At 48.5% G+C, this 20,142-nt stretch overlaps 1 protein-coding gene across 2 annotated transcripts; it reads right to left on the minus strand.

The window, feature by feature from the left end:
- Positions 1 to 15,282: 15,282 nt before the first annotated feature.
- LOC142708466 (mediator of RNA polymerase II transcription subunit 22) lies at positions 15,283 to 19,656 on the minus strand. 2 transcript variants are annotated; one of them, XM_075848391.1, is made up of 4 exons: positions 19,505 to 19,656; positions 19,225 to 19,305; positions 17,726 to 17,934; positions 15,283 to 15,932 (listed from the first exon to the last, which is right to left on the minus strand). In XM_075848391.1, exons 1-4 carry the CDS (start codon positions 19,625 to 19,627, stop codon positions 15,755 to 15,757), a joined length of 591 nt encoding a protein of 196 aa, XP_075704506.1. In that variant the 5' UTR covers positions 19,628 to 19,656; the 3' UTR covers positions 15,283 to 15,754. The 2 variants fall into 2 exon arrangements, with proteins under 2 accessions (XP_075704506.1, XP_075704507.1); XM_075848392.1 differs by lacking the exon at positions 15,283 to 15,932 and having other exon boundaries at positions 17,130 to 17,934.
- Positions 19,657 to 20,142: the final 486 nt, after the last annotated feature.

Consider the following 20,142-nt stretch of genomic DNA (forward strand, 5'->3'; position numbering starts at 1 on the left):
TGTATATAATGTATGTAATATCCCTGTATATAATGTAATATCCCTGTATATAATGTATATAATATCCCTGTATATAATGTAATATCCCTGTATATAATGTATGTAATATCCCTGTATATAATGTATATAATATCCCTGTATATAATGTAATATCCCTGTATATAATGTATATAATATCCCTGTATATAATGTATGTAATATCCCTGTATATAATGTATGTAATATCCCTGTATATAATGTATGTAATATCCCTGTATATAATGTAATATCCCTGTATATAATGTATATAATATCCCTGTATATAATGTATGTAATATCCCTGTATATAATGTATGTAATATCCCTGTATATAATGTATGTAATATCCCTGTATATAATGTATGTAATATCCCTGTATATAATGTCCCCCTGTATATAATGTATGTAATATCCCTGTATATAATGTATGTAATATCCCTGTATATAATGTATGTAATATCCCTGTATATAATGTATGTAATATCCCTGTATATAATGTGTGTAATATCCCTGTATATAATGTATGGAATATCCCTGTATATAATGTATGTAATATCCCTGTATATAATGTAATATCCCTGTATATAATGTATGGAATATCCCTGTATATAATGTATGGAATATCCCTGTATATAATGTATGTAATATCCCTGTATATAATGTATGTAATATCCCTGTATATAATGTATGTAATATCCCTGTATATAATGTATGTAATATCCCTGTATATAATGTATGTAATATCCCTGTATATAATGTCCCCCTGTATATAATGTAATATCCCTGTATATAATATCCCTGTATATAATGTAATATCCCTGTATATAATGTAATATCCCTGTATATAATGTATGTAATATCCCTGTATATAATGTATGTAATATCCCTGTATATAATGTATGTAATATCCCTGTATATAATGTATGGAATATCCCTGTATATAATGTATGTAATATCCCTGTATATAATGTCCCCCTGTATATAATGTAATATCCCTGTATATAATATCCCTGTATATAATATAATATCCCTGTATATAATGTATATAATATCCCTGTATATAATGTATGTAATATCCCCTGTATATAATGTATGTAATACCCCTGTATATAATGTATGTAATATCCCTGTATATAATGTATATAATGTCCCCCTGTATATAATGTAATATCCCTGTATATAATATCCCTGTATATAATGTATGTAATATCCCCCTGTATATAATGTAATATCCCTGTATATAATGTATATAATACCCCTGTATATAATGTATGTAATATCCCTGTATATAATGTATGTAATATCCCTGTATATAATGTATGTAATATCCCTGTATATAATGTCCCCCTGTATATAATGTAATATCCCCGTATATAATGTATGTAATATCCCTGTATATAATATCCCTGTATATAATGTATGTAATATCCCTGTATATAATATCCCTGTATATAATGTATATAATGTCCCCCTGTATATAATGTAATATCCCTGTATATAATATCCCTGTATATAATGTATGTAATATCCCTGTATATAATATCCCTGTATATAATGTATATAATATCCCTGTATATAATGTATGTAATATCCCTGTATATAATGTATATAATATCCCTGTATATAATATCCCTGTATATAATGTATGTAATACCCCTGTATATAATGTATGTAATATCCCCTGTATATAATGTATGTAATATCCCTGTATATAATGTATGTAATATCCCTGTATATAATGTATGTAATATCCCTGTATATAATGTATGTAATATCCCTGTATATAATGTATGTAATATCCCTGTATATAATGTAATATCCCTGTATATAATGTATATAATATCCCTGTATATAATGTATGTAATATCCCTGTATATAATATCCCCTGTATATAATGTATGTAATATCCCTGTATAGAATGTATGTAATATCCCCTGTATATAATGTATGTAATATCCCTGTATATAATGTATGTAATATCCCTGTATATAATGTATGTAATATCCCTGTATATAATGTATGTAATATCCCTGTATATAATGTATATAATATCCCTGTATATAATGTATGTAATATCCCTGTATATAATGTAATATCCCTGTATATAATGTATGTAATATCCCTGTATATAATGTATGTAATATCCCTGTATATAATGTATATAATATCCCTGTATATAATGTATGTAATATCCCTGTATATAATGTATGTAATATCCCTGTATATAATGTCCCCCTGTATATAATGTATGTAATATCCCTGTATATAATGTATGTAATATCCCTGTATATAATGTAATATCCCTGTATATAATGTATGTAATATCCCTGTATATAATGTATGTAATACCCCTGTATATAATATCCCTGTATATAATGTATGTAATATCCCTGTATATAATGTATGTAATACCCCTGTATATAATATCCCTGTATATAATGTATGTAATATCCCTGTATATAATGTATGTAATATCCCTGTATATAATGTAATATCCCTGTATATAATGTATGTAATATCCCTGTATATAATGTATGTAATATCCCTGTATATAATGTATGTAATATCCCTGTATATAATGTATGGAATATCCCTGTATATAATGTATGTAATATCCCTGTATATAATGTATGTAATATCCCTGTATATAATGTAATATCCCTGTATATAATGTATGTAATATCCCTGTATATAATGTATGTAATATCCCTGTATATAATGTATGTAATATCCCTGTATATAATGTATGTAATATCCCTGTATATAATGTATGTAATATCCCTGTATATAATGTCCCCCTGTATATAATGTAATATCCCTGTATATAATAGTCCTGTATATAATGTAATATCCCTGTATATAATGTAATATCCCTGTATATAATGTATGTAATATCCCTGTATATAATGTATGTAATATCCCTGTATATAATGTATGGAATATCCCTGTATATAATGTATGGAATATCCCTGTATATAATGTCCCCCTGTATATAATGTAATATCCCTGTATATAATGTAATATCCCTGTATATAATATCCCTGTATATAATATCCCTGTATATAATGTATGTAATATCCCTGTATATAATGTATGTAATATCCCCTGTATATAATGTATGTAATATCCCCTGTATATAATGTATGTAATACCCCTGTATATAATGTATGTAATATCCCTGTATATAATGTATATAATGTCCCCCTGTATATAATGTAATATCCCTGTGTGATGGTGCATTATATGTGGTTTATTGTGAGTCCTCAGCAGAGAGGGATAACTCTCTAATCAAGTACCACAGGTCGTGTCTCCAGCCTATGGACAATTGGACGAGTCAGAGGTGAAGTCCACAAGACAAAGTGTTGTCATTGTCCAGACCCCACAGGAGGTCATCAGGAGGCACCACAGTTATATTCAGCTCAGGTGCAGACCAGCAATCAAGGGTGATCCAATTATCTTCCCCATTGTGTTCTCATCCTGGCTGTGGCAATCCACATAATAGCACAAAGGACCACAACTCACTTACAGACAGTGTATGACTACAAACTAAAGTCATTATAATGATGGTGACTAGAAACTGCCAAGATGTTCCTCCCCCTGAGTGGATATAAGGGCTTGTCCTGGGGAGGATGGAGATCTTCTGGATTTAGACCTGAAGGAGAGCTGAAGCTGAGGCCAGCACTCTGAAGATGTTCCTGGGATTACTTATTTTGTGGACTGTGTGTTGTTCCTGCATTGAACGTGACTTGTTCTGTCAACATTGGATGCAATAAACCCTGTTGGAGTTGCCCTGTCGTCTCTGGCTCTGTTGATCGTGTATTAACCTAACGAACCCCATGACAACTGGTGTCAGAAGTGGGATCAACAGAGTGCAGGAGAGATGGACAGAGGTCTGAACACCAGGATGTCTATCGTGAGGAGAGCAATTGTATTTTACCAGGAGGCAATGGACTGCCTTGGACCAAAGTTTACAGAAGACATTGAATGTTGGGCTTGGGATAAGGCTCTAACTATGGCAAGGAAGGAACAAGTCCTTGTGCGAGCTCGGGAGTTGCACCAGGAGACCATGGATGCTCTGGGATGTTTGGCCTCCAAGGATGATAAGTTCTGGGACTGGGACTGGAATTGGTGTCTGGCAACAGCGGAGCGAGAGGTGCCGCAAACATGGTGTGAACGGCCAGCACAGTGTTATAAGGATTGTGCTGCTGCTCCAGGCTCGGATCGCTACAGATCTCCAGAGAAAGCTCCAGAGTGTCCTGAGGTGAGTGATGTGAAGTCTGTGGGAAGCTTATACCATAAGACATGGGAGCACCAGGAGGAAGTAAAGGATTCTGGGCTTGATTCAGGACTGGAAGGAGTGCATACAGAGGATGTCAGGGTATCTGCAGAAACGGGTCCTGTGGATGATGAAGATGCAGGAGATGTGGCTAGCACTGGTGTGGACGATGAAGATACAGGAGATGTAAGTGGCACTGGTGTGGATGATGAGGACACAGGCGATATGGCTAGCACTAGACCTCCTGAAATCTTTGGCACTGAGATCACCAGTGCCAGTTCTGAAAGCCCAACTGAGGTTAAGTCACATGATACAGCCCCACTAGTGAGCAATGATGTTTGTGCTTCTCCTGGCAATGTGTTTCCTGCATTCCCTTCACCCCAGGATTTCCAAGAGGTTGAGGAACCCAACTGTATTGTTACCTGGAGGTCTGATTTGTCTGAGTCCAATGATTATGGGGATGTTACAGTCAGTATTGACTCTCCAGGCAAACAGTCTTCCAACATGGATGAGGATGACACTGGAGTGTCAGCGAGTTCTAAGGTGGAAGAAGGATCATTGGGGGAGCAGGTCTGCGAAGGACAACAAGACACTGGTCCCAACAGCAGTGGTGACCTTCATGATGGTGAGACTTCAGACCCTTTTCAAATATGCCCAAGGCCCTTGTTTTCTAAAAACGGTTGGACTTCTATCTCCCCATCTTCTGCCACCAACTTCTCTGGACTCACTACAATTCTGAACAGTGACTGTATTTTCTGGAATGATCTTTGCCTGGGTGATGGGTCAGATAGCCGGCCAGCATTACCCAATATATTGTGGTGGGATGCAGTGGGGAGGAAAGCGTCTGGATGGGCCATGTGGAGTCTGCAGAAACCTGTAAACTGGATAAAAGGTCCCAAGAAACCCCCTGACCCCAGAGACTCCATCTCACGGGCGGGACTGTCCTGGAGGCCACCGGATCAGCTCTTCCAAAGTGAACAGATGACGTGGAACTTTTGTGGAAGTGTCTTGAACTTTGTGATTGTGTTTCCAGACATTGCTCTTAGCCCCGGATATACATGTGCACTGGACTTTCTTTACAGCCTGTGGACTGTTCCTATTGAACTGTAATAAGTGGCTTATGAGTGAGGTGGCCAGCGGCCTGTGTAGGCCACATGGCCAGCTCACTTATTATATGAGGGGAGAGGTTGTGATGGTGCATTATATGTGGTTTATTGTGAGTCCTCAGCAGAGAGGGATAACTCTCTAATCAAGTACCACAGGTCGTGTCTCCAGCCTATGGACAATTGGACGAGTCAGAGGTGAAGTCCACAAGACAAAGTGTTGTCATTGTCCAGACCCCACAGGGGGTCATCAGGAGGCACCACAGTTATATTCAGCTCAGGTGCAGACCAGCAATCAAGGGTGATCCAATTATCTTCCCCATTGTGTTCTCATCCTGGCTGTGGCAATCCACATAATAGCACAAAGGACCACAACTCACTTACAGACAGTGTATGACTACAAACTAAAGTCATTATAATGATGGTGACTAGAAACTGCCAAGATGTTCCTCCCCCTGAGTGGATATAAGGGCTTGTCCTGGGGAGGATGGAGATCTTCTGGATTTAGACCTGAAGGAGAGCTGAAGCTGAGGCCAGCACTCTGAAGATGTTCCTGGGATTACTTATTTTGTGGACTGTGTGTTGTTCCTGCATTGAACGTGACTTGTTCTGTCAACATTGGATGCAATAAACCCTGTTGGAGTTGCCCTGTCGTCTCTGGCTCTGTTGATCGTGTATTAACCTAACGAACCCCATGACACCCTGTATATAATATCCCTGTATAGAATGTATGTAATATCCCTGTATATAATGTATGTAATATCCCTGTATATAATGTCCCCCTGTATATAATGTAATATCCCTGTATATAATGTATGTAATATCCCTGTATATAATGTATGTAATATGCCTGTATATAATGTATGTAATATCCCTGTATATAATGTCCCCCTGTATATAATGTAATATCCCTGTATATAATATCCCTGTATATAATGTATGTAATATCCCTGTATATAATATCCCTGCATATAATGTATATAATGTCCCCTGTATATAATGTAATATCCCTGTATATAATATCCCTGTATATAATGTATGTAATATCCCTGTATATAATGTATATAATATCCCTGTATATAATGTATATAATATCCCTGTATATAATATCCCTGTATATAATGTATGTAATATCCCTGTATATAATGTATGTAATATCCCTGTATATAATGTATATAATGTCCCCCTGTATATAATGTAATATCCCTGTATATAATGTATGTAATATCCCTGTATATAAGTCCCCTGTATATAAGGTCCCCTGTATAGAATGTATGTAATATCCCTGTATATATTGTCCCCTGTATATAATGTATGTAATATCCCTGTATATATTGTCCCCTGTATATAATGTCCCAGATATATTGCGCCCTGTATAGTGTCCTCTGTATATATCTGTCATGGGGTTCGATACGTTAATACACGATCAACAGAGCCAGTGACGACAGGGTAACTCCAACAGGGTTTATTGCATCCAATGTTGACAGAACAAGTCACGTTCAATGCAGGAACAACACACAGTCCACAAAATAAGTAATCCCAGGAACATCTTCAGAGTGCTGGCCTCAGCTTCAGCTCTCCTTCAGGTCTAAATCCAGAAGATCTCCCCTCCTCCCCAGGACAAGCCCTTATATCCACTCAGGGGGAGGAACATCTTGGCAGTTTCTAGTCACCATCATTATAATGACTTTAGTTTGTGCCTCTACTGTCTGTATGTGAGTTGTGGTCCTTTGTGCTATTATGTGGATTGCCACAGCCAGGATGAGAACACAATGGGGAAGATAATTGGATCACCCTTGATTGCTGGTCTGCACCTGAGCTGAATATAACTGTGGTGCCTCCTGATGACCCCCTGTGGGGTCTGGACAATGACAACACTTTGTCTTGTGGACTTCACCTCTGACTCGTCCAATTGTCCATAGGCTGGAGACACGACCTGTGGTACTTGATTAGAGAGTTATCCCTCTCTGCTGAGGACTCACAATAAACCACATATAATGCACCATCACAACCTCTCCCCTCATATAATAAGTGAGCTGGCCATGTGGCCTACACAGGCCGCTGGCCACCTCACTCATAAGCCACTTATTACAGTTCAATAAGAACAGTCCACAGGCTGTAAAGAAAGTCCAGTGCACATGTATATCCGGGGCTAAGAGCAATGTCTGGAAACACAATCACAAAGTTCAAGACACTTCCACAAAAGTTCCACGTCATCTGTTCACTTTGGAAGAGCTGATCCGGTGGCCTCCAGGACAGTCCAGCTCGTGAGATGGAGTCTCTGGGGTCTGGAGGTTTCTTGGGACCTTTTATCCAATTTACAGGTTTCTGCAGGCTCCGAATCTCCCATCCAGACACTTTCCTCCCCAGTGCATCCCACCACCATATATTCGGTAATGCTGGCCGGCTATCTGACCCATCACCCAGGCAAAGATCATTCCAGAAAATACAGTCACTGTTCAGAATTGTAGTGAGTCCAGAGAAGTTGGTGGCAGAAGATGGGGAGATAGAAGTCCAATCGGTTTGAGAAAACAAGGGCCTTGGGCATATTTGAAAAGGGTCTGAAGTCTCACCATCATGAAGGTCATCACTGCTGTTGGGACCAGTGTCTTGTTGTCCTTCGCAGCCTTGCTCCTCCAACACTCCTTCCACCATAGAACTCGCTGACACTCCAGTGTCATCCTCATCCATGTTGGAAGACTGTGCACTTGGAGAGGCCATACTGACCGTAATATCCACAACATCACTGGACAAAGACAAATCAGACCTCAAGGTAATAATACAGCTGGATTCCTCAACCTCTTGGAAATCCTGGGGTGAAGGGAATGCAGGAAACACATCGCCAGGAGAAGCACAAACATCATTGCTCACTAGTGGGGCTGTATCGTGTGACTTAACCTCAGTTGGGCTTTCAGAACTGGCACTGGTGATCTCAGTGGCAAAGGTTTCAGGAGCTCCAGTGCTAGCCATATTGCCTGTGTCTTCATCATCCACACCAGCGCTAGTTATATCTCCTGTATCTTTATCATCCACACCAGTGCTAGTCACATCTCCTGCATCTTCATCATCCACAGGACCCGTTTCTGCAGATACATTGACATCCCCTGTATGCACTCCTTCCGGTCCTGAATCAAGCCCAGAATCCTTTACTTCCTCCTGGTGCTCCCATGTCTTATGGTATAAGCTGCCCACAGACGTCACATCACTCACCTCAGGACACTCTGGAGCTTTCTCTGGAGATCTGTAGCGATCAGAGCCTGGAGCAGCAGCACAATCCTTATAACACTGTGCTGGCCGTTCACACCATGTTTGCGGCACCTCTCGCTCCGCTGTTGCCAGACACCAATTCCAGTCCCAGTCCCAGAACTTATCATCCTTGGAGGCCAAACATCCCAGAGCATCCATGGTCTCCTGGTGCAACTCCCGAGCTCGCACAAGAACTTGTTCCTTCCTTGCCATAGTCAGAGACTTATCCCAAGCCCAACATTCAATGTCTTCTGTAAACTTTGGTCCAAGGCAGTCCATTGCCTCCTGGTAAAACACAATTGCTCTCCTCACGATAGACATCCTGGTGTGCAGACCTCTGTCCATCTCTCCTGCACTCTGTTGATCCCACTTCTGACACCAGTTGTCATGGGGTTCGTTACGTTAATACACGATCAACAGAGCCAGAGACGACAGGGCAACTCCAACAGGGTTTATTGCATCCAATGTTGACAGAACAAGTCACGTTCAATGCAGGAACCACACACAGTCCACAAAATAAGTAATCCCAGGAACATCTTCAGAGTGCTGGCCTCAGCTTCAGCTCTCCTTCAGGTCTAAATCCAGAAGATCTCCATCCTCCCCAAGACAAGCCCTTATATCTCCCCAGGGGGAGGAACATCTTGGCAGTTTCTAGTCACCATCATTATAATGACTTTAGTTTGTAATCATACACTGTCTGTAAGTGAGTTGTGGTCCTTTGTGCTATTATGTGGATTGCCACAGCCAGGATGAGAACACAATGGGGAAGATAATTGGATCACCCTTGATTGCTGGTCTGCACCTGAGCTGAATATAACTGTGGTGCCTCCTGATGACCCCCTGTGGGGTCTGGACAATGACAACACTTTGTCTTGTGGACTTCACCTCTGACTCGTCCAATTGTCCATAGGCTGGAGACACGACCTGTGGTACTTGATTAGAGAGTTATCCCTCTCTGCTGAGGACTCACAATAAACCACATATAATGCACCATCACAATATCTATGTCCCCTGTATAATATTTTTGTTGTATATAATGATCCCGTGTATAATGTCCTTTGTATAATATCCCCTGTATTTATTGTCCTATTTATATAATGGTCCCCTGTATAATATCCCCTGTATATACTGTCCTATGTATATAATTATCCCCTGTATATAATGTCCTCCTGTATATGCCCTCTTTATATAATGTCCCCCTTTATAGAATGTATATAATGTCTCCTGTATATACAGGTGGACATTATACACATTACATACATGGGGACATTATAAACATTATATACAGGGGGAAATTATAAACATATACAGGGGACATTATATACAGGGGACGTTATACACATTAAACACAGGGAGCAAGCATCTCGGTTTGTGGCCTGGTCCCTCTTTTTGGAACCACACTGGTTCCCCCTTATCTGACCGCACTGGCGTAGCTATAGGGGTCGCAGCGGTCGCAATTGCGACCGGGCCCCGAAGCCAGGGGGGCCCACGGCCCCCCGCACTACATCAATAAAAAGTTACTATAGTAACTCGGGCCGCGGGCCCCTGTTACTATAGTAACATACTTTACTTATCTTCCTGGTTCCGGATGGCAGCGGAGGTCCTGACGTAAAGCGCTGTGCGCAGCGCATGACGTCACAGCGCTATGCCGCCGCGCACAGCATCGAGACGACAGAACTCCCGCCGCGGCTGAAGAGGAAGGTAAGATTAGCCCTGACTGGCGGGGTCTGACTCCCGGGACCCGCCAATCAGCTGTTTTGAAGGGGCCGCAGCACTCGTACGAGAGCTGCTCCCCTTCATTCCTGTCACTTCATTCCGGTCACACTGTGAATCGGTGTCGGCGATTCACAGTGTGGGCGAGTAGTGAAATGAAGGGGAAGCAGCTCTCGTACGAGTGCTGCGGCCCCTTCAAAACAGCTGATTTGCGGGTCCCGAGAGACACATCAGCTATTGATGGCCTATCCTGAGGATAGGCCATCAATGTTTAGGGACTGCACAACCCCTAAGCCTACGATGTAGCAGGCTTAGAGGGCCCATGAGACAGGATCACAGATTGTGTGATCCTGTCTGCTGGGCCCTGTATCTAAGCCAATCACATGGTAGGCTTAGATTTAGATACAGGGCCCCAGCACACAGTAATCTTATACTGTATAAGATTACTGTCTGCTGGACCCTGTATCTAAGCCTACATTGTGGTAGGCTTAGATACAGGGTCCCACAGACAGTATCACACATGGGCCCTGTATCTAAGCCTAACACACGTGTTACTAATCATTTTTTGTGTGTTTTCTTACAGGTTCGGTCGTTGGACTACGGCGGATTCCAGGACTACTTCGATGACAGCTTTTTTTTTATTAATAAAATGGTTAATGAGGGTTGTGTTTTTTTTTTTTATTTCAATAAAATATATTTTCTATGTCTTTGTGTTTTTTTAAACTATATTATTACCGCCTTAGTAATGGCCGCCGGCTGATTGACAGCGTCCATTGCTAAGGCGGGGCTTAGTGTTAGCCGGTGCAGAGGCTACACTTACCCCATTACCCCGGTACCCACCGCCACCAGGGGTGCTGGGAAGAGCCGGGTACGATCCAGTACCTGACCATCTGTAGTGATGGTCGGGTACTGGGGTGGCCGCAGGCTGGTATTATCAGGAGGGGAAAGGCCAAAAACAGTGGCCCTTCCCATCCTGGTAATGCTGCCTGCTGCTGCTTTATTGTATCTGGCTGGTTATGAAAAATGGGGGGGAACCCACGTTATTTAAAAAAAATAAAAATAATTGGAAAGAACGATGTGGGGTCCCCCCCAATTTTCATAACCAGCCAGATACAACACAGCAGCAGCAGGCAGCATTACAAGGGTGGTAGGGGCCACTGTTTTTGGCCTTCCCCAGCCTAATACTACCAGCCTGCGGCCCCCCGGTGCCTGCCCGTCACCACAGATGGTCGGGTACTGGTTTGTACCCGGCTCTTCCCAGCACCCCTGGTGGCGGTGGGTACCGGGGTAATAATGGGGGTAAGTGTAGCCTCTGCACCGGCTAACATTAAGCCCCGCCTTAGTAATGAAGGTTGTCAATCAGCCAGCGGCCATTACTAAGGCGGTGATAATAAAGTTTAAAAAGATACAAGCACATAGAAAAAATATTTTATTGAAATAAAAAAACACAAACCTCATTAACCATTTTATTGAGAATAAAAAAAACGTCGTCATTGAAATCCTCGAATCCGAAGTCCAACAACCGAACCTGTAAAAAAACACAAACACAAAAATAATCAGTAACACATAAAGAAGCAAAATTATTATTCTTACCTATCCTGGGTCCAGCGCTGGAGCCGCAATGTCAGCGACCTGAGCCCTTTATCTAATCCTATCCTGTGTGATACTGTCTGCTGAGCTGTGTATCTAATCCAATCATGTATGATACTGTCTGCTGAGCCGTGTATCTAATCCAATCATGTATGATACTGTCTGCTGAGCCGTGTATCTAATCCTATCCTGTGTGATACTGTCCGCTGAGCCGTGTATCTAATCCTATCATGTGTGATACTGTCTGCTGAGCCGTGTATATAATCCTATCATGTGTGATACTGTCTGCTGAGCTGTGTATCTAATCCTATCCTGTGTGATACTGTCCGCTGAGCCACTGTATCTAATCCTATCATGTGTAATACTGTCTGCTGGGCCACTGTATCTAATCCTATCATGTGTGATACTGTTTGCTGGGCCACTGTATCTAATCCTATTATGTGTGATACTGCCTTCTGAGCCACTGTATCTAATCCTATCCATAGTTTATAGGGTCGTAGTGCTATAGATATGCTATGCTGTCTCATATACACACATTTTTTTGGGCGGACACATATGTATTGGGGCTATTTCCCTGACATTTTAAGCCCTGAGGGTCTGTTCACACGGCAGCGTCTGTTACGGCTGAGATTACGGGGTTGTTTCCAGGAGAAAACAGCACCGTAATTTCAGCCGTAAAGGCATGTGCAGGCGTCTTTCGCTGCGTCCATTACGGACGTAATTGGAGCTGTTTTTCTATGGAGTCCATGGAAAACGGCTCCATTTACGTCTGAAGAAGTGACAGGCACTTCTTTGACGCGGGCGTCTTTTTTACGCTCCGCCTTTTGACAGCGGCACGTAAAAAAAAATGACCGTCGGCACAGAACATCGTAAGACCCATTCAAATGAATGGGCAGATGTTTGCCGACGCTATTGAGCCGCACTTTCGGACGTAATTCAATGCTAAAACGCCCGAATTACGTCTGTAAATAGTGTGTGTGAACCCAGCCTTAGTGACGCCCCCGGCTGCTAGTGCTGCATTGTTGGGTCACTTAGGAGACCCAGCGATGCAGCTGAAAGCTGCGGACCGTCGGCCATGAGAAGTTTGCGGGGGGGGGGGGGGCCCAGTAAGAATTTTTGCATCGGGGCCCATGAGCCTTTAGCTACACCCCTGTCTGACCGCCAGCAGAGTATCGGCCGCTGATGGTTCTGACATGTAAAGGCCGTCAGTTTATTATCTTCCCTGTGAATATCGAGGTCCAAAAATCGAATTGTCGACTTGTTTGTGTTAACAAAACGTGGAGCGAAGGGACGTTCAGTTCTTTCACAAAGCCACCCAAATTCTGAGCGGTTCCAGTATGGGAGCCCCTCACCCATATATCTGTGCCACGGGCACAAGACCCCTGCTCTGGTGTTTACCATCCAATGTGAAGCATGACCACTCGGGCCCCCATAACCTGAGCGACGTCTTTACTTGTATGAACCTGGGAAAGGGCTCGATTGTTGGTGGTCCTAGGAGAGGAGCGCACCTGATAATAACGCCCTGGTCCCGGGCTTACATCACCGGCCTGCCGGGCGCGCGCGTTACATTTGCTGTGGGAGTTCCTGCAGATGTATCCAGTCGTCTTTTGATCCCCCCGAGGACGTCGCCCCCGTTATCACTGCTTTAATAATCCCACTTTTCAAGCTGCAGAATTCCAGTGCTTTGCGTTGTTTGGTGGTCCGTGCTCGGACCCGTCTCTGGATATACTCGGCACGGCGCTACGAGTCGGGATGTGACCGCGGTCTCTAGAGATCGGACCGGTGGAGACGACGGATCCTCTGTAATAAGAGCTCCGCGTTTATGAGCGTCCCGGAGATCTCCTCCTTCCTTTTCTTCCATTTCCTCTTCTTTTCTAGTTTAGATGGGAATGTAAGTCGTCCTCCGGCATCAGTCTCTTACCACGTGTACCTGATGCCATCGCTCGTAACCAGGTGAATGACACCCCCCAAAGCCTGGGGACCCCACAAATCTTCTGGAACGTTTAGGCACTTCATGTCCCATCTCTTAATAATACCCGTCCCCCTGAGATGTGGGGGTGTTTAGCAGCTTTATAGGACCGGTCCGTCCGTCCTGGGATCCGGCATAAACCGTGACTGTTCATCTATCCAGGCGACATTCTCCCCCGAGCAGCATCGCCCGCATGTGGGGAAATCCTGTCCTCGTCCCAAACCAGGAGCCTCCCATGTTGTGGTCCGATCTTAACATATTACCTTTAGGCCTTATTCACACCAGCGTGCGTTTTGCGTGTTGCAGTTGCGTGTCGTCAGTGTGTGCTGCGGGATTCTCTCATTCGCCGTCCTTGTGACACCCGGTTTTGACGTTTAGAATAAGAAATGAAGGAGGTGCTTTTATTTTTTCCTTCATTTCTTGATCTGCTGCAGCGCGAACCACGAGCGACACACGGAAGTGCTTCATGTGCTGCGCGGGATTGACTTCAATGTGTGCGGGAAAAACGGGCACGTATCGGACATGTCGTGAGCTCTACGCACCGGACACAGCGGATACACCAGATACACGGACTGTCTGATCGGCCCCAGTGACTTACATAGGTCCGTGCGACGCGCGGATCACGGATGTTAAACACGTTTGTGTGAATAAGGCCTTAACTGTAGGAACGTCAGAAGGGCCCGGATTAGTTATTATGGAGGCCGATAATTTACTAGGTTTTCTGCTTCATAATCTATCAACACACTAATGTCCTGCAGTCCCCGGCTAGGTAATAACGTCCCAACACCCCCCCCCCCCCCAGCTTCTACTGAACCAAATATACATGACCAGCAAGTTCAGTAGAATGGGCCCCCGGGCGTGTCCCGGCAGAGACGGGCAGGGGCCCCGGGCGTGTCCCGGCAGAGACGGGCAGGGGCCCCCGGGCGTGTCCCGGCAGAGACGGGCAGGGGCCCCCGGGCGTGTCCCGGCAGAGACGGGCAGGGGCCCCCGGGCGTGTCCCGGCAGAGACGGGCAGGGGCCCCCGGGCGTGTCCCGGCAGAGACGGGCAGGGGCCCCCGGGCGTGTCCCGGCAGAGACGGGCAGGGGCCCCCGGGCGTGTCCCGGCAGAGTCGGGCAGGGGCCCCCGGGCGTGTCCCGGCAGAGTCGGGCAGGGGCCCCCGGGCGTGTCCCGGCAGAGACGGGCAGGGGCCCCCGGAGCTTGGTGCGGTCTTGGCGCCTCTCTCTCACACACACTACACCAGAGGACGTCTGACTGCTCGGATCTTTCCATACGGCCCTGCCGCACCTCATGCCGACTCTTCCCGCGCAGAACAGAACTGGAGCGGAAACATTTTGTTGCTGCCGCGAATGAAAACACAAAATAACAGTAACAAGACAAAAACAACTTTTATTTAAGGTCTAAAGAACAAAGGCAACCGAAACCTGCAGCCCAGGACCGCACGACTACACCAACACCTACACAATCTATAGGACGGGGACAGCGAGGGGGGGGGGGGGTGACATGGACAGCGAGGGGGAGGGGTGACATGGACAGCGAGGGGGAGGGGTGACATGGACGGGGAGGGGTGACATGGACAGCGAGGGGGAGGGGTGACATGGACAGCGAGGGGTGAGAACGTCATTCTTCTCCTGTGTGGCAGAGATAGTCACATGACCAGAGCCCCCCCCCCCCCCCGTGTGATATACAGATGTGGAGATTATCAGGGTGATGGATACGGGAGGACAGGACACTAATACAGGGGGGCCGGCCGCACCGGTCCAGGAGTGGTCCCCATAGACGCAGGACATGAGCAGAGGGGGCAGTGCGAGTGGCGGCCGGAGCCGCGTGGGTCAGTATTCTCAGCTGCGCTCCGCCGTGCCCGCTCCATGTCCGTTCATGTGCGGGGCCGCGTGGATCTGATTGGTGATGGAGCTGCTCTCAGACATCCTGGGGGTGCAGGGATCCTGCGGCGGGGACTGGAGACTGTCTCTGATCCAGTGCGCATCATACAGCGGCAGATCGCTCGGCTCACACACACTGCAGCGCACAACACAACAGGAAAAGAAGCGTCCGGGCCGCAAGAAGAAGGCGAGAAAGCAAGACACAAGCAAAGCGTTAAGAAGGCGGCGGCGGCAGCAGCAAATCACTATGGTCACTGTATAGACAGTCCGGTGTGTATATATATGTGGCCCACCTCTACACTATAGCATGCTGCACCCCGCACACATCCGCAGCATCAGAGCAGAAGGGACAGGAAGAGACCCGGCGTGGACAACCCCCTGCATGTGGTGGGGAGCCCTCCGGACAACCCCATGCATGTGGTGGGGAGCCCTCCGGACAACCCCCTGCATGTGGTGGGGAGCCCTCCGGACAACCCCCTGCATGTGGTGGGGAGCCCTCCGGACAACCCCCTGCATGTGGTGGGGAGCCCTCCGGACAACCCCCTGCATGTGGTGGGGAGCCCTCCGGACAACCCCCTGCATGTGGTGGGGAGCCCTCCGGACAACCCCCTGCATGTGGTGGGGACCCCTCCGGACAACCCCCTGCATGTGGTGGGGACCCCTCCGGACAACCCCCTGCATGTGGTGGGGACCCCTCCGGACAACCCCCTGCATGTGGTGGGGACCCCTCCGGACAACCCCCTGCATGTGGTGGGGAGCCCTCCGGACAACCCCCTGCATGTGGTGGGGAGCCCTCCGGACAACCCCCTGCATGTGGTGGGGAGCCCTCCGGACAACCCCCTGCATGTGGTGGGGAGCCCTCCGGACAACCCCCTGCATGTGGTGGGGAGCCCTCCGGACAACCCCCTGCATGTGGTGGGGAGCCCTCCGGACAACCCCCTGCATGTGGTGGGGAGCCCTCCGGACAACCCCCTGCATGTGGTGGGGAGCCCTCCGGACAACCCCCTGCATGTGGTGGGGAGCCCTCCGGACAACCCCCTGCATGTGGTGGGGAGCCCTCCGGACAACCCCCTGCATGTGGTGGGGAGCCCTCCGGACAACCCCCTGCATGTGGTGGGGAGCCCTCCGGACAACCCCCTGCATGTGGTGGGGAGCCCTCCGGACAACCCCCTGCATGTGGTGGGGAGCCCTCCGGACAACCCCCTGCATGTGGTGGGGACCCCTCCGGACAACCCCATGCATGTGGTGGGGACCCCTCCGGACAACCCCCTGCATGTGGTGGGGAGCCCTCCGGACAACCCCCTGCATGTGGTGGGGACCCCTCCGGACAAACCCCCGCATTTTGTGGGGACCCCTCCGGACAAGTTCTCGCTTCTGTTGGAAAAATTAAGAAACCCTCGGTAGGTCCACCGCCTCCGGTGACTTATTTACACAGCGCCGATCAACTTGTTATATCAGCGCTCGTTGTGAGCAGGATCGGCCTTTACTCATCCGAATACAAACTCCGTACAACAGAGGGACCCCTCCCCCACAACATGCAGCCGGGTGATCGGGCAACTGCGGAGGGTTAATACACGAGTCACATACAGAGGTTAGACCTGAGCGGCTGAAATCTACACCAAACCAGGGGACAGACACCACACATCCTCAGAAGACACTGAATTCACCTCAACCTGCGGGAGGATTGCACAATCAAGACACTAAACCTAATGCATCTGATATCGCCCGCACACGCCCGGACATCCGTCTCCCCAGCCAGAGACCACCGATAGCCGGGAACGCCCCTCGCCTCTGTGTAGCCGTAAAAAACGGATTCAATATCAGGAAATACTCCGAGCCGTCTGACTGTGGGGTCGCTTTTATATCGCAGCCGGGAACATGGCGCAAACATTAACCCCTTCCAGGAGGCGGTCACCCTTCTATTTATACCTGGAGGAGTAATATTCCTCTTCAAGTTCATAGAGGTCTATGGCGATCTCATCCCGCAGGGAGACCAGCTTCTTGTCACACTCGTCCTGCAGGCCGCGGAGCTGCTGAGCGCGCTGGTTAATCGCCTCATTCACGGAGGGGAAGTCGTTCAGGATAAGATACTGCTTCAAATCAGACACCAGCCTCATGAGCGACTCTCCGGCCCGGACCTGCAATACACACGAGGGACACAAAGCATCAACGCCGCGAAGAGGGACGCCGCCCGAGACGGAGGAGGAGGGACGCCGCCAGAGGAGGAGGAGGAGGGACGCCGCCCGAGGCGGAGGAGGAGGGACGCCGCCCGAAACGGAGGGACGCCGCCCGAGGCGGAGGGACGCCGGCCGAGACGGTGGAGGGGGGACGCCGGCCGAGACGGTGGAGGGGGGACGCCGGCCGAGACGGTGGAGGGGGGACGCCGGCCGAGACGGTGGAGGGGGGACGCCGGCCGAGACGGTGGAGGGGGGACGCCGGCCGAGACGGTGGAGGGGGGACGCCGGCCGAGACGGTGGAGGGGGGACGCCGGCCGAGACGGTGGAGGGGGGACGCCGGCCGAGACGGTGGAGGGGGGACGCCGGCCGAGACGGTGGAGGGGGGACGCCGGCCGAGACGGTGGAGGGGGGACGCCGGCCGAGACGGTGGAGGGGGGACGCCGGCCGAGACGGTGGAGGGGGGACGCCGGCCGAGACGGTGGAGGGGGGACGCCGGCCGAGACGGTGGAGGAGGGACGCCGCCCGAGACGGTGGAGGAGGGACGCCGCCCGAGACGGTGGAGGAGGGACGCCGCCCGAGACGGTGGAGGAGGGACGCCGGCCGAGACGGTGGAGGAGGGACGCCGGCCGAGACGGTGGAGGAGGGACGCCGGCCGAGACGGTGGAGGAGGGACGCCGGCCGAGACGGTGGAGGAGGGACGCCGGCCGAGACGGTGGAGGAGGGACGCCGGCCGAGACGGTGGAGGAGGGACGCCGGCCGAGACGGTGGAGGAGGGACGCCGGCCGAGACGGTGGAGGAGGGACGCCGGCCGAGACGGTGGAGGAGGGACGCCGGCCGAGACGGTGGAGGAGGGACGCCGGCCGAGACGGTGGAGGAGGGACGCCGCCCGAGACGGTGGAGGAGGGACGCCGGCCGAGACGGTGGAGGAGGGACGCCGGCCGAGACGGTGGAGGAGGGACGCCGCCCGAGACGGTGGAGGAGGGACGCCGCCCGAGACGGTGGAGGAGGGACGCCGCCCGAGACGGTGGAGGAGGGACGCCGCCCGAGACGGTGGAGGAGGGACGCCGCCCGAGACGGTGGAGGAGGGACGCCGCCCGAGACGGTGGAGGAGGGACGCCGCCCGAGACGGTGGAGGAGGGACGCCGCCCGAGACGGTGGAGGAGGGACGCCGCCCGAGACGGTGGAGGAGGGACGCCGCCCGAGATAGGGGAGGCACGCCGCGCCATGATGGTGAGGAGAGGGGGCGCTTACTATATTGGCGGAGCGGACGTGCATCTCGTAGTTGTCTTGTTCCCCTTGGGTTGAGCGGCTGACTTGATGTTCTTCTTCAATCTATCAACCAGAAACAAATCCGTATTAATAAATATGTCAGACCGTTCTCCGCAGCCGCAGTCACATGACCAGACTGTCCGGGGATCTGCAGAGTCCCAGCACCCCCCCACACGTCACATCATCAGGACGGGGGTCACTTCTTTATCCGACCCTCCCCCACTTATCCCGGAGCGGCTGGACCCCCCTCCCCCTCACTCACCCGGGCCGTCTTGATGATCTCGGTGAAGTTGTCCATGATGGATTTGAAGTCGTCCTTCAGTCTCTTGTTGTAGGATTGTAGCAACGTCTCCTTACTCTGCGGTAACACCCGCTGCTGCGCCATCACCGGAGGACACGCCGGGCGGCACCCGCCTACTGTCAGGACAAGCAAAACCGCATATATTATACCCCCCCGTACACAAAACCGCATATATTATACCCCCCCCGTACACAAAACCGCATATATTATACCCCCCGTACACAAAACCGCATATATTATACCCCCCCCGTACACAAAACCGCATATATTATACCCCCCCTTACACAAAGCCGCATATATTATACCCCCCCTTACACAAAGCCGCATATATTATACCCCCCCTTACACAAAGCCGCATATATTATACCCCCCCTTACACAAAGCCGCATATATTATACCCCCCCGTACACAAAGCCGCATATATTATACCCCCCCCGTACACAAAGCCGCATATATTATACCCCCCCGTACACAAAACCGCATATATTATACCCCCCCGTACACAAAGCCGCATATATTATACCCCCCCGTACACAAAGCCGCATATATTATACCCCCCCGTACACAAAACCGCATATATTATACCCCCCCCCGTACAC

This window comes from Rhinoderma darwinii, unplaced genomic scaffold (genome assembly GCF_050947455.1).
Source record: "Rhinoderma darwinii isolate aRhiDar2 unplaced genomic scaffold, aRhiDar2.hap1 Scaffold_393, whole genome shotgun sequence".
NCBI lineage: Eukaryota > Metazoa > Chordata > Amphibia > Anura > Rhinodermatidae > Rhinoderma > Rhinoderma darwinii.

What these genes read in the sequence shown, in the direction of transcription:
- LOC142708466 (XM_075848391.1), bottom strand. Translation starts at nt 19,627, where the DNA reads ATGGCGCAGCAGCGGGTGTTACCGCAGAGTAAGGAGACGTTGCTACAA. An exon ending in AGATCATCAAGACGGCCCGG is followed by an intron (nt 19,306 to 19,504) that starts GTGAGTGAGGGG and finishes TCTGGTTGATAG; the next exon opens with ATTGAAGAAGAACATCAAGT. An exon ending in GAGGAATATTACTCCTCCAG is followed by an intron (nt 15,933 to 17,725) that starts GTATAAATAGAA and finishes TGTGCGCTGCAG; the next exon opens with TGTGTGTGAGCCGAGCGATC.